This window comes from Leguminivora glycinivorella, chromosome 24 (genome assembly GCF_023078275.1).
Source record: "Leguminivora glycinivorella isolate SPB_JAAS2020 chromosome 24, LegGlyc_1.1, whole genome shotgun sequence".
NCBI classification, from domain to species: domain Eukaryota; kingdom Metazoa; phylum Arthropoda; class Insecta; order Lepidoptera; family Tortricidae; genus Leguminivora; species Leguminivora glycinivorella.
In genome coordinates, this window is record NC_062994.1 from 6,189,350 (window position 1) to 6,204,132 (window position 14,783).

The 14,783-nt window shown below is 38.4% G+C and overlaps 1 protein-coding gene across 1 annotated transcript; it reads left to right on the forward strand.

Annotated features, from left to right (window-relative positions):
• On the forward strand, positions 1-13,303 carry LOC125238856. Its single transcript, XM_048146319.1, has 8 exons — positions 1-65; positions 985-1,100; positions 3,766-3,875; positions 4,525-4,623; positions 5,239-5,319; positions 6,522-6,574; positions 7,756-7,887; positions 13,192-13,303. Exons 2-8 carry the CDS (start codon positions 988-990, stop codon positions 13,219-13,221), a joined length of 618 nt encoding a protein of 205 aa, XP_048002276.1. The 5' UTR covers positions 1-65; positions 985-987; the 3' UTR covers positions 13,222-13,303.
• The last annotated feature ends 1,480 nt before the right edge of the window (positions 13,304-14,783 follow it).

The window sequence follows — 14,783 nt, forward strand, 5'->3', positions numbered from 1 at the left end:
TTTCGATCAAAATGTGCCAGTTGTTGGTGAAAACTGTTGAATTTTTGCTTTGAATAGAAATACTGGTGAGTTTTTCAGCAATTTCTGTACAAATCTGGTATTTCTTGCGTACGCTATGTAACGAAACTGCGAAATTTTGTGCTGAACTTTCTGATGACACTGGCAGTTGAATATTATTTGGTATTTTACCAGCCAGTAATTTTTATTTACATTTCCTTGTCGTATACAATATGAACTTTGCTTGGCTGGAAATATAAATCACAGGATTTAAGATAAAAGTTTACCATCTACTTTGCAAGTTCCTACAAACTTACGAAACTTACGAATAACTTTTATGCTTACCTTTCCTTTCGTTAGATCATGATACTTATTAATAAAATTAATATGAATGCCACAAAAAGAATTGGTAGAATCACTTTCCAATATAGTTTTGGATTGGCATAAGTTAAAAAAATGATTTAAATTACTTGAGCACAAAGTTATATTTTTATATGTATGTATGTACATTTTAAATAACTAGGAAGTACAATAAATGAAACCCAGAGTAATCATGGATATTAGGAAGATTTATTGAAACTTTTTAAAATATCTATTTATTTGCAAAACTTTGCAGTTTATAACTAAGCATACCTACTGATTAATAACTAGGTAAAATCATCAAAAAGTGGAATGTGTGGTCACAGATGTGACAGTGCTTAAACTGCCATCTCTCTACACCGGATTCAATCTTTTGAACCTCAGTTGACAATAACATGGCCCAAATTTTTAACTTATGTTAAAATTTTCGAATATTGATATTAGGGCCATCTAGCCGAGAACCCACCAAAGGTGTAGCGCCATCTAGACGACAATACATTTTTCTTGATGGTTCCAAGGAACATTTTATTCTTAGACTTTATCTGTCTATACGGAGCTATATATGTTTTTGATAGAGTAGCTAAGTGAATCATGGTAAATAAATTATACTTTGTCTTTTTATTGTAGAAAATGGCAGAGGAACAGCCTCCGTTGATGCTCTGTTTAGAGAATGCAGCCGGTGAGGAGGTGTCTCTCAATATCGAGCCGAATGATGATTTCCACTCCTTCCTAATAAAAGCCAAGTCAGTATAAAAAATTATTTATTTAGAAAAAAATTATTGGTATAAGGCATTTTCTAACAGACCTTTTAGCATAACCTGGCAAAGTATGTTTCATCAACCACGTAGGTACGCCTCAATGTGATTTACACTCTACACACTGCAATCAAGGGTACAAATTAGATTGCGTTTTTCTGAATAGTGGCTTGCCTTCAAATATATCGCAAAAACATCACTAAGATGTTGGATTTTGTATAAAACTTTCTAGATTGGCAGGGCCCAGAAAAGTGTTAAAATAAATTACCTTTTTGCCCATTTTGGACTATCGGGTAGTGTCTTGGATGATCCCATTCTGCTTTAGGCACCTATTCTTCATTTCTAACATTTGTTAGTAGACTTGATCGTTTTTGATCTTCACCCTCTGAGGTCCTAAACTTCAGTCCTTATCACTCACATTTAATTAAATCAAAATCATTTTTAATTGCAGTGCATTACTTGGCTATGAAGTAGACCTAAATTCACTAACCAGAAACCAGCCAGTAGCCTTAACAGACAACATATACCAGTTCCTACTAAATTCAGAAAATGGGCTCCTAGAGTACCCAATGACACAAACATTTGATCAAATGCTAGAACCAAATGATACTACAGATGGTCTAGTATATGTTCTAGGTGATGGAACACAAATCAAAGCTTCCCAAATACATTTTGACAATGAAGACCCCCCTTTTGATTTCGTAGCAGAAAAAATACCATTTATCAAGTATGTTGATGATTACATAGATGACGTTGAACCATCAGACGAAATTAGCACGAAAATGATCAATATAGTCGCTAGCCCTGTATCTCAATGGCCTAGTACATCAAGCCCAAAGAAACCTTTCATAAACAGCATTCCTTTTAAACTGGTTAATAATAATGCTTCAGGATTTGCAGCTCAATTCCATAAATTCGTAGAATCTAGTATGGATAAAACATTTACACCACTAAATCCAGTTACATCCAGAAATAAATCACCAAGAAGTGTTATTAGAGACAACTATAAGAAATATGAAGATAACATTTATAATAAAAACGATTTTATAACGCGAGATGAAGTTTTGAACATGTTTAAAGATACTCCGGTAGTACCTTATGAGAGTCAAAGCTTTAGTGATAAGAGGAGACGCAAAACTGATCCTTCTCGCCCTATTAATAAGACTGCAAATGTTAAAACGATGCCTTACATAGATGTTGATGGTACTTTGATTGGTCAAAATGAGAGCCAAAATTGCTTTATCTGTGAGAAATTCGTTAATAACAGTATGGATAAGCTTTATTTGTTTGACAACGAAGATCAGAAACTACACAGATCATCTCCGCAAAAGAAATTATCTACCCAATTGAAAATCATCTGTGAACAGTGCTTAGACAATAATTTCAAACCCTGTAGATTAAAGAGTCCAAGTAAAAGCTTAAATCCTGACGAATATTTGGTGATCAGGAACAACCAGCAATATATATTTCAGAAAACAAATTCCATAGACTTCAAAAACATAAAAAGCAGTTTTGTGAACATTGGTGAAGCAAGTGCTATAATAGACAAGATAGAGACTGAAATCTTAAAAGGGAATCAGGTGAAACAAACTGATTTTGTCAAAGTTGAAATCGGTTCAAACGGAGAAATTATATCTAAAGACGATGCGAAAGAAATAAACACGGAAACGTATATTTTTAAAGAGGGCAGCTCTAGTGATGTTGAAATAATTGAGGGTCCCGAAATAGACGATGTCATAGACAATTTGGAAGAAGCGGATGAGGAAGTAAAGGAGTTTTTAGGGATGTATCAGAGTGATAATAATGTAGCTACTGAATTAAAATGCAGGTTAGTTTTACTGGCTCATCCATTCAGAGACTGTTTAAAATAATATTTACCTGATAATCCCGGTATTCGCCACGGTTAGAGCCTGGGGCCCGACAACTAATCCCATTTGGCGTAGACATTATTTTTACGAAAGCGACTGCCATCTGACCTTCCCACCCGAAGAGTAACTAAGGCCTTATTGGGATTTTCCCGGTTTCCTCACGATGTTTTCCTTTACCGAAAAGCGATTGGCAAATATCAAATTTAGTATAGAATATAAATAATTTATTCAGATTGCAGTTATTGAGAAGTCGCATGTTCTTAACGCTAGGCCACCAGCGCTTTTACCTGATACCATAGGGGAAAAAGTAAGGGAAGAGTTGTAACTCCATACATTAGTTACACGCGGGTTATTTGTATAGGCATAGTTAAGTGACATCTAGCGACAATCACGCGTCAATCAGCGTTAATTATCAGTACTGCTACTTGTCAATAGATATCGCGACGAACGAAAAGTCTAATGCTCACCAATTTTTAGCTAATGTTACGATAGTATTAATCAGTATTCTATTTTCAATTCCTTCTGCTTGTAATATAAGTTGTAAACTGTTCTAATATTAAATTTTTGGCAGACGAGACACAGTTGCCACCTGGTATCGAGTAGTGGTACTGATAATTCACGCTATTTGACGCGTGATTATAATCGACGTGTGATTGTAATTATTGTCATTGTCGCTAGATGTCACTTAACTAATATGCCTATACAAATAACCCGCATTTACTGATGTTACAACTTCCCTTACTTATTCCTCTATGCTGATACTATCTCGGCAATTCTCGTCTTAGGTTTTGCGAGCGCCTTTTCGCAGAATTCACGGAGTTGGTTGAGCATGGTGATGTTCACAAGCACGTGACAGAAGACGGAGAGGTGTTTCCGTGCCCTTTGTGCTTTTATGGTGAGATACTAAACATAATATATCTTGCCCCCCCCCTTAGGTACTGGTCCCACCATAACCGAGTAAGCGATGAGCGATAGAAACGTAGAAAAGATAGTCGCTCCCGTGTGAATAAAAGAGAGAGCGAATGATTTACAGTTCATCGCCCGGTGACGAACTATAACTCGCTCGCTCTATCATCGCGTCTCTTGTATTTACTCTAGCGACTATCTTTTGTTCGTGTCTATCGCCGATAGCTCTTCGCTCACTTGCTTTTGGTGGGACCAGTGCCTAATCTACACATTTTTAAGTCTGTAAGCCAAACTATATCCCCATTGTTGATGAAAACTGTGACAAGGTGTTTGTTCCAAGCTAAAAATTGATCGGAATGTAGTTCAGCTTTTGATACAGTAAACCACAAGGTTTTGATTACAAATCTCAGTTCTCTGTCAGTAAAAGCCATATTTTCAAAATATTTGAACAGCATGTCACAAACAACCTTAACCGTTTTGAAATAAATAGTGGGTATGAACATCGGGTAGCGAAAATTCGTCAGGGAGTCCCACAGGGTTCGATATTCGGCCCCTTATTCTTTCTTCTATTTGTCAATGATTACCTAAATATTTTTCCTAATTTTGTAGTGAAAATCTACAATTTAGTTTTATTTTAGGATACGCCAATTTTAAATGGCTCAAGGGCCATCTTAAAGCAGCTCACGATAAAGCTCCGAAGCCCCGAACTGAAAGCAAAAACGACGATGAAAAGGAAGGTAAGTGACATTTTTAATGTTATAAATTATAATACTGTCATGTATTGTTATATTGACTTTGAACATGCTTTACTATTAACTCTGCAATCTTTAGGCGATGGTTACGTTTTTGCAGCCTTTGCTGTGGAAACTTTGGGGCCATGGGGGCCGGAGGCCTCAAAATTATTTCAACGGCTTAAACATCTTTTAATTAAGACCACTGGTGACCGTAAGGCTGGCTCGTTCCTCACTCAGCGCATTGGCATCGCCCAATATCCCCGGAGGAAACCCGGCCAGTCTTATGGGCACATTAGGTACTGGCAGCGACTTGGGAGACATCTGCGGATACAATGTAGTCCCACTAGGTTAAGTTAGGTTTAGTTTAGTTTTAATGTGACTCCGTATAATTATGATGTAAAGATTACCTACCTACAAAATGTAGTTTTTTTAATTATAAAAGGGCTTACTCTTGGCCACAGACTAGCCAAATGTAAAGACGTGGCCTACGATGGAGTGAGCTCGTCTAGAAGATGCCTGTTCACCCTAGATTTGAAGGTTGCCGGGTTATAGTTTGACGTACCGTACCTAAGGCACCTAAGCCTCTGTGATACTGAATTTCCTGTGATTTTATTGTAGGATCACCAACACAGTGTGAGCAGTCCCCAGTGGCTAGAAGAACTAGGAGTAATGATAAGAAAAGTGGCGACGATTGTAAAGGTTTGACAATTGAACACTTTCGCAATGAAGAACCCGCCTGGTGGGCACTCGTGAACTTTGCTCAGATGCCGGAGAACCCGCGTGGCGGGTTCTCGCCATACAAGCGGGCGGTTATAAATTACGACCCGTTTCTGACGTAGTGCGCCATTTTTTGTCTGGTAGTGAATGTGGCATTCATTTTCTCAAACAAACAGATTTAAATAAATAAAAATAAATAAATATAGGGGACACCTTACACAGATCAACTTAGCCCCAAACTAAGCAAAGCTTGTACTATGAGTGCTAAGCGACGATATACATACTTAAATAGATAAATACATACGTATATACATAGCAAACATCCATGCCTCAGGAACAAATATCTGTGCTCATCACACAAATAAATGCCATTACCGGGATTCGAACCCAGGACCGCGGCTTAGCAGGCAGGGTCACTAGTTCACTACCGACTGAGCCAGACCGGTTGTCGAATTCTTCCTTCTCATTTTATTACAAGCTTGTCTGTGTGTAATCTAATATCGCAAGTTAAATTTGACCCACTTCCCGGTTTCCGATTGAGCTGAAATATTTCTGCAATATTATGGTATCATGGAGCTGATCTGATGATGGAGCAGAAAGGTGGCCGTAGGAACGCTAATGAAATGTCGTATCCCCATCGAGTAAGGGGTATTTAGAAACGTCTCGGAGAACAGTAGATGACTACTGACTGTTGAAAGAAAAGTACAGTCGGCAATAAAAGCTTGTGCAAAAAAAAATTTTTTTTTTTTGCGAAAAAACTTAATAAGGGATGACGACTACATAAAAAGTGGCTTTCTGTTTAGTCCGTCAGTTAGATCGTCCAAAAATACTGACACATATTTTTCGCTTTTTCTAATTAATCATAGATTAAATATAACGTTATATTTAATCTATGAATTAATGAAAAAATACAAAGATATAGAGCATCAAAGTTCCGCGCGGAGTGGGGGCTTGTGACGTCACTTCTAAGTAAAAATTGTGCCTAGGCGTGACGTCTCACGAAACTTCAACGCACTGTACCGTCGTCATTTTTCGTTTACGAGAAAAAATAAAAAATACGTGTCTAAAATTCTTTGATATTGTAACTGACGGACTAATTAGTTTTTTTTAGTGGTCTCGCCTATTTGCACATACTTTGCAAAGTTTAAAGTGCATTGAATCTTATCTATGATATTTCCTTTCAGATGATGTATCGAAGTCGGAAGAGGAGAATACAAAATCAGGGGAACCTGAAACGGTATGTTTTATACTTTACTAGCTTTTGCTCGCGGCTTCGCTCGCGTTAGAAAGAGACAAAAAGTAGCCATGTCACTCTCCATCCCTTCAACTATCTCCACTTGAAAAATCACGTCAATTCGTCGCTCCGTTTTGCCGTGAAAGACGGACAAACAAACAGACATACACACTTTCCCATTTATAATATTAGTATGGATTTATAATATTTTCGTTCAGTTGTAGTGCGTAAATGAACAATATACCTAATAGGGAACTTGACTGTAGTTAAAATAAAATATTTTATACCATGCACGAAATAAAGCATCAGATAATTATAAGAAAAACATGGACAGAAGTTATTTTTAAATCCAATTTCTATTTAACAAGTCAGGTACAAATATTAAAAGTAACTGAATTGACCGTGACGTCACTCAATTCGATTTCATATAAATTCCATATTAGTCGTTCAAATTCGTTTTGACAGTTCTTAAAAAGAAGCTGATTTGACTAGGCAAGTAGTCTATTAGTCTATTACCTAGTTACAGCTATGTAGACATTTTGGAATGAACTATTATTATATTACCTGCGGTGTTTTCGGTCGGATCAAAACGACCTTACAGATTTTAAGAAAATTACATTCTCCCATCTTAAATGCCGGCAACGAACTGATAACCCCTCTGGTGTCTTGGGTTTATCATCAGGCGATTTTCATGCGAACGAGTATACACGTTTGCATAAAAATATGACTTGGCCACTGTTGTGGCACAGTATAATAAAGAGTACTATCGTACAGTATGACCACTCCCGCTCCCCGCTGAAAGTGCATGCGCGGATCTAGGGGGGGGGGGCATGGGTGTCATGACCCCCCCCTGGAGCCTAAGTTGGCCATACAAATAGACCACGTGACCCCCCCCCACCCCCCCTGGGGCCCCGGGCCTTTACCACGTGACCCCCCCCTGGGCACGAAGCTGGATCCGCGCTTGTGAAAGTGCCGCCCACCCCCTCTCGGTTACCTCACAGTTACCGCCTGTCAAAAACGCGAACAGTCGACCTGTCATATCTCACTCATACAAGCATAGTACGCGTTCACCTACACGAGCTTAGACTGTGTGCTAGGAACGCGCCTCTTTCATATATTTGATCGCCAGTGTCCGAGGTGTGGTTGTGGGTAAAATCATTTTCAGTTATTTTTCTGTATTTTAGGAAAAACAAGAATGCACAATGGAAATCAAGTTAGAAATTAAACAAGAGGCCTTAGACACAAGCGACGAAGAAGCAATATGGATCGTTCATACCGACGACACACCGGCAGAACAGCTACACTCTCTTCTGCATGTAAGTCTGTCTGTATATCTGCATAGATTAAATATAAGAAGATCATATTATATCATCCCAAACCATGCCTCTGCCAACAAACTGTCCTGCAGTTTGGCAGAAGATTTGATGTTGTTAAAAAGGGTTTATTTTGAGTATAAACATTTTTTTTTTAAACATTAAAATGCGACCGCCTAAGAACGCGCATACACTACACCGTCTACACCACACATAGATGGCGCCACAAAAAAATGTCTTGTAGCTTTCGATTATACTTGTAGATGTCGTAAAGTGTCACTTTTGCCATATATTTATGGCTCGAAAGTGACACTTAACGCCAATCTACAAGTAACCGATGGCACAATGGCATTTTTTGCGGCGCCATCTATGTGTGGTGTAGTGTATGCGCGTTCTTAGGCGGTCGCATATCAATGTATGGGATGGTATGTTCTTCTAATATTTAATCTATGATGTCTGTTACTATATACATTACAGATGTGGTGCGAAAAAGGTTTTCTTCGTATTTTTCCGGAAACGTTCGTATTTGTCATGCTAGTTCAGTCAATGTCAGTACATCTTGTACTGAGACTGACTGAAATAGCATGACACGTTCGTACGTTTCCGTAACAATACGAAGGCAACTCTTTTCGCACTACATATGTAAACTTTGTTCACTCCTAAACTTTGTTCAGATGCCGGGCATTTTATTTTTTACACAAAGTTTAGGCACCGGTCCCACCGCGAGCTAGTAAGCTATGAGCTATCGGCTATAAAAACGAACAAAAGATAAGCACCCATGCTAATAAAAGTGACACGGCGATTTTAATAGCTCACCGCTGGGCGAACTATAAACATAGCTGTGTCTCCTTTATTTGCACGGCAGTGATTATTTTTTGTTCGTTTTATAGCCGATAGCTCATAGCTTACTAGCTCGCACTGGGACCAGTGCCATAGAGTGCTCAAACCACTCATAATAATTACAAGCCCAAACTCAATGGGAGCAGAATCATTTAGATTATTCTGGCACGGCCTTTTTTAGGGTTCCGTAGCCAAAATGGCAAAAACGGAACCCTTATAGTTTCGTCATGTCCGTCTGTCCGTCTGTCCGTCTGTCCGTCTGTCACAGCCGATTTACTCGGAAACTATAAGTACTACAGTGATGAAATTTGATGGGAATATGTGTTGTATGAACCGCTACAAAATTATGACACTAAATAGTAAAAAAAAGAATTGGGGGTGGGCCCCCCATACATGTAACTGAGGGATGAAAATTTTTTTTTCGATGTACATACCCGTGTGGGGTATCAATGGAAAGGTCTTTTAAAATGATATAAAGTTTTCTAAAAAACATTTTTCTTAAAGTGAACGGTTTTTGAGATATCAGCTCTCAAAGTCGTAAAAAGTATGTCCCCCCCCCCTCTATTTTTATAACTACGGGGTATAAAATTCTAAAAAAAATAGAGGTGATGCATGCTAATTAACTCTTTCAACGATTTTTGGTTTGATCAAAGTATCTCTTATAGTTTTTGAGATAGGTTGATTTAACTGTAATTTTGGTTAAGTTATTGTGCTTACACTGAAACATCACCAGGTGTATAAATTGACATAATAAGTTTATTATATTTGCTGCTACGGAACCCTTTGTGCGCGAGCCCGACTCGCACTTGGCCGGTTTTTTGATATTAGAATAAAATAAAAATTTCAATAACCTAAAAATTCGTCACTGTAACTTTGCAATAAATATCTGCCTATACATTTTCCATATGAATTATATTCTAGCACAGATGTCATACATACCATAGATCAAGCAAACATATAGTCTACTTAGCGTGTCAAATGAACTCAGTAAAATACACTGAGTTGTCCGTCTTTAATCGCAGCTTGCAGCTTTCGGGCGACAATTTTTGTAAGTTGAAGTCAACAAAAACATTAATAATGCCTCTTTAAGTAATATTAATTGCAACAACACAAAAAAATATAAACTCTCAAGGGCCTGAGACATATTTAAAATCATAGGCAAGTAACAACTTCAATACAAAATCTGACATGCTCGGCCTCCATACAAATAGACGAACTTGTTTCTTCTATCTAAATCTAATTCTGTGGATTCTAGGGTGATGAAAAAATCGAAGATCCAGTATTCAAGAAACCTCAAAAATGTGCTAAGTGCAGGTAGAAAATGTATCTAGAAGTAGCCGAATAATGTAGCTTATAATGCATATAATATACCGATAGTCATCATCATCATTAAGTAACTGACACTGACTGCTAGGCCGCCATTAGATGCTACATTGTCATCATCATCAGTCATCACCAAGGATTATTTATTTATTTATTATTTATTTATTTATTAGTAAAAACATGTTTACATGACATTACAGTAAAACCACACCTCGGACACTGGCGATCAAATATATGAAAGAGGCGCGTTCCTAGCACACATTCTAAGCTCGTGTAGGTGAACGCGTACCATGCTTGTATGAGTGAGATATGACAGGTCGACTGCGTTTTTGACAGGCGGTAACTGTCACGTAACTGAGAGGGGGTGGGCGGCACTTTCAGCGGGGAGCGGGAGTGGCCATACTGTACGATAGTACTCTTTATTATACTGTGGTAAAACCAATGCGTCACGAAACTTAGATAACAAAAACACAGAAAATAAAGAAAACAAAATTAAAAATAAAATTAAACAATTGATTTGGGCGATGATTGATTGATTTATATAGGACTAGTTTGTGCCCGCGGCTTCGCTTGCGTTAGAAAGAGACAAAAAGTAGCCTATGTCACTCTCCATCCCTTCAACTATCTCCACTTAAAAAATTACGTTAATTCGTAGCTCCGTTTTGCCGTGAAAGACGGACAAACAAACAGACACACGCACTTTCCCATTTATAATATTAGTATGGATTTACAATCTTCAAACAAAGAATCGTACACTCCATTTTTAGTGCCATCTATTAAATAGTATCATAACTACACTGATGATGCCTATAATTTTTTTTCAAAATGTGTATAGACGTGATATCATGATATTAAAATAAAGAAGCATGTCATCAGGGTGGCTAGCCGAATGGCACAATCGCTCACGAAACGCTCACGAAACGAAGCGCTAGTAGATATCTATCTCTATCGCGCTTGCGTATTGGCGCGACAGAGCCAGCGGCGTATCGCTTTCGTTTGGCGTCGGAGAAATGCCATTCGGCTACGGGGCCTGTTCTTATAAAAAATACGCAAAAAATATGATTTTGGCCACTACCAGGCTGCGAAACAGCGCCATGCCCATACATGTCAGGGGTACGTTTTTTTGTATGGGCTTGATATAACTATACCCTTCCCTCAGAATATTTTTTAACTCATCATTCCCTTGCCCTTTTCCCATTATTTGGGGTCGGCGCAGCAGATCATCTTCCTCCATTACTCTCTATCAGCCGTCATTTCCATACTAATACCTTTCACTCTCATATCATTGTTCACACATTCCATCCATCTTTTATTAGGCCTTCCACTTACCACTACCATTGTATCCATCCACCTTCATATTTACCACTCGTTTTATAACATCGCTTTCATCCCTCCGCATTACATGCCCATACCATGCTAATGTACTTCCTCTCTTCTTCTCTGTCACTGGCGCTACTCTCAGGCTTCCTCTTATATACTCATTCCGAATCCTATCCAGTCTTGTCACACCACACCATAGCTGGGCATTAACTCGTTAATCCGTTAATCGTTAATTAACGACGTTAACATTTCGATTAACGAATTAACTTTTAAGTTAACTTGAAAAAATGTTAACGGACTCGTTAACTTCCGTTAAATTTCTCCGAGTCCGTTAATCGTTAATCTAGTAGGGCACAGGCGCCATTCGCGCTGCGAAAAACACGTTCTGAACGCTACTATAAAAGCCCGAAGTACGGCAAATCCTATGATTTGCCGGTAAATCCTAGGTTTTGCCGATGTCTATTGCTAAAAGTCCGAAATATTACCTAAAAAAGGATGAATGGATTTGCTTTTACTAACTTTGATTCGGTGAATCCTAAGCTTTACCATGGCGACTGTTGTAGTGATAGGGCAGCAAATTCGAGCCCTATTTACGACCACATTCGCTTCCCTAGCCTCTACCGCCCAAAGTGCCACAACAGTCCCGTCACCGCCAGCAATGCCAGCATCTCTCCTGACACAGCTCTTGGCAGTAGCTCAGGCGATCACTGCCTTCCACGTGCAGCCTAGAGTTCAATAGGTTAGCTGTACTTCGGCCTTTTACAGAAATATAATACGTTATAGTGGATACTGATGCAACTAAATATTTAAAGAAAAGTTCATTTTTTAGGGTTCCGTACCTCAAAAGGAAAAAACGGAACCCTTATAGGATCACTTTGTTGTCCGTCTGTCCGTCCGTCCGTCCGTCTGTCAAGACCCTTTTTCTCAGGAACGCGTGGAGGTATGAAGCTGAAATTTATATCAATTACTCAGGTCTACTGTCCCTTGAAGCTGTGAAAAAATCAAACTTCTAAGCCAACGCAATCAAAAGATACAGCCGTTTATGCCGCAAATTTTCGACACTTGCAAGGGAATCAAAACCTACAGGGTGCTTCCCGTGAACTCAGAATCTTGAAATTTGGTACGAAGCAACGTCTTATTGCATAGATAAAGGAAAAATTACGAAAACCATAAATTTTTAGTTACATCACATAATATATTTTTTTTAAATAATTTTAACCTTACTACCCATTTCCTCATAAGGTTTGTACGGAACCCTCGGTGCGCGAGTCCGACTCGCACTTGGCCGGTTTTTTTTCACGTGTTAACGGATTAACGATTAACTTTAACTTACGTTAAATTTGTCGAAATGTATCGATTTAACGATTAACGAAGTTAACTTTTTTAGTAACGGATTAGCGATTAAGGAAGTTAACTATTTGATTAACGGTGCCCAGCTATGCACCACACATCCATCGCAACATTCATTTTGTTACCGGGGAATAACGGGATTATGTCTAAAACTCCAGAATTTGTAAAAACTATGTATTAAAATAGTCTCTTTACAATGAATATCTTATGAATATTGACAGTAAAAAATATGACAAAACAATTGAAATTAGAAATATGTACAGATGAAAAAGGAACTACAAATCATCCTCTTCGCTGCATTGCTATTAGAATTCAAGTAGGAACTTCGCGATTTAGATCTTCATCTAAACACATTTCATTCACATGCAGTCTTCTCTCATCATTCTTCTTGACGGCCCAGCACCCACATCCATACAGCTGACTACTACCTTTTAACTGAGTACCAAAATAATAATATTTTTTAAAACCTCGCAGTCAAATCATGGTGGACATGTCAACACATAAATGCAAGCGACGAAACCGGAAGCGGAAGAGCTCGGGCAAGGATGAAAATGTCACTTTATCCTCTCAGAAGGACACTGTAAAGGTACATCTCACAGTAACGATTTTTTTAGTAGTACTCTTTTCGATAGTATTTTAATCTATCAGTTTATCACCACCCGATTCCTCATTTCCGCACTTGTATCGTTATGTATAAATTTTCTATTTACCGGGTGTCCCTAAAACGAACGCCAAAATGAAAAGGGGTGATAGGACTGATAGAACATCTCTTAGCTTTCACATACAGTGAATTTGACCTTAATGAAAATACCATGGTTTTTGAGATATTAAATAAAATAAAATTCATTTATTTCAGACAATTACAATCCGTAATATTAACCGTTTAATGAAACTCGTGGCTAATAAAACCAAAGACATATGTAACTCCGTATAAGTAGACGGATAAAGTCTAAGAAAACGTACCTCAAAGCCATAGAGAAAAAGGTACCGTGACCTAGATGGCGTTACGGCTCAGCCACGACATTGGTCTAAGCGCGACAGCGGTGAGCGGCGGCCATACATTGGAGCGAGACACAGCGATGGGGCTTTTCATTCGCACGTATGGTTGCCGCTCGCTGCTGTCGCGCTTAGACCAATGTCGTGGCTGGGCCGTTACACCTTTGAAGAACGCTCGGCTAGATGGCGCTAATATTAATATGTGACATTTTAACACATATCAAGCTAAGAATATGGGCCAAATTGTCAAAACTAGGGTTCAAAAGTTTTAAGCCTGTGTCGAGAGTTCGAGAGATGGCAATCTATGCACTGTGATTACACATTTTACTTTGACAGTAACTCTCTATAATACTTGATCTTCTTTGATAAAACGTAAAGAAAAAAAAGTGTCAATACTTCGAAAACCATGCAATATTCATTAAATTCGCTTAATGTGATAGCTAATGAGATGTTCTATCACCCCTTTTCATTTTGGCATTGGTTTTAGGGACACGCGTATATGTTTGGATTATATATTATATAATACTAGTTTTTCCCCGCGGCTTCGCTCGCGTTAAATTCGAAAGTGAAATGCTCCATACAAACTCCCCCCCTTCCCCCTTTTGGGAAGAAGAGGTCAGAAAGAGACAAAAAGTAGCCTATGTCACTCTCCATCCCTTCAACAATCTCCATTTAAAAAAAAAAACTCGTCAATTCTTAGCTCCGTTTTGCCGTGAAAGACGGACAAACAAACAGACACACACACTTCTCCATTTATAATATTAGTATGGAATGGATTGTCTCGACCTATATTAGTTACTTTATACAAGAAATTACTTGGGCAAATCAACTTTTTCTTGCCTGTTATTGCCATGGTTACGGTCCTCTGAGTCACGCTGGTTTTATGCAAAATTATGCTATTTAAACTATGCAAACTTGCATTTTTCTGCTGTTAACAATAACAAGCCCTTTCCTTAATTTGCCAATTGCCACCTACAAACATGGACTACATGCATGCTTGCATAATTTCAGTAGCATAATTTTGCGTAAAACAGTGTGAGTAAGGGGACCGTAACCATGGCAATAACAGG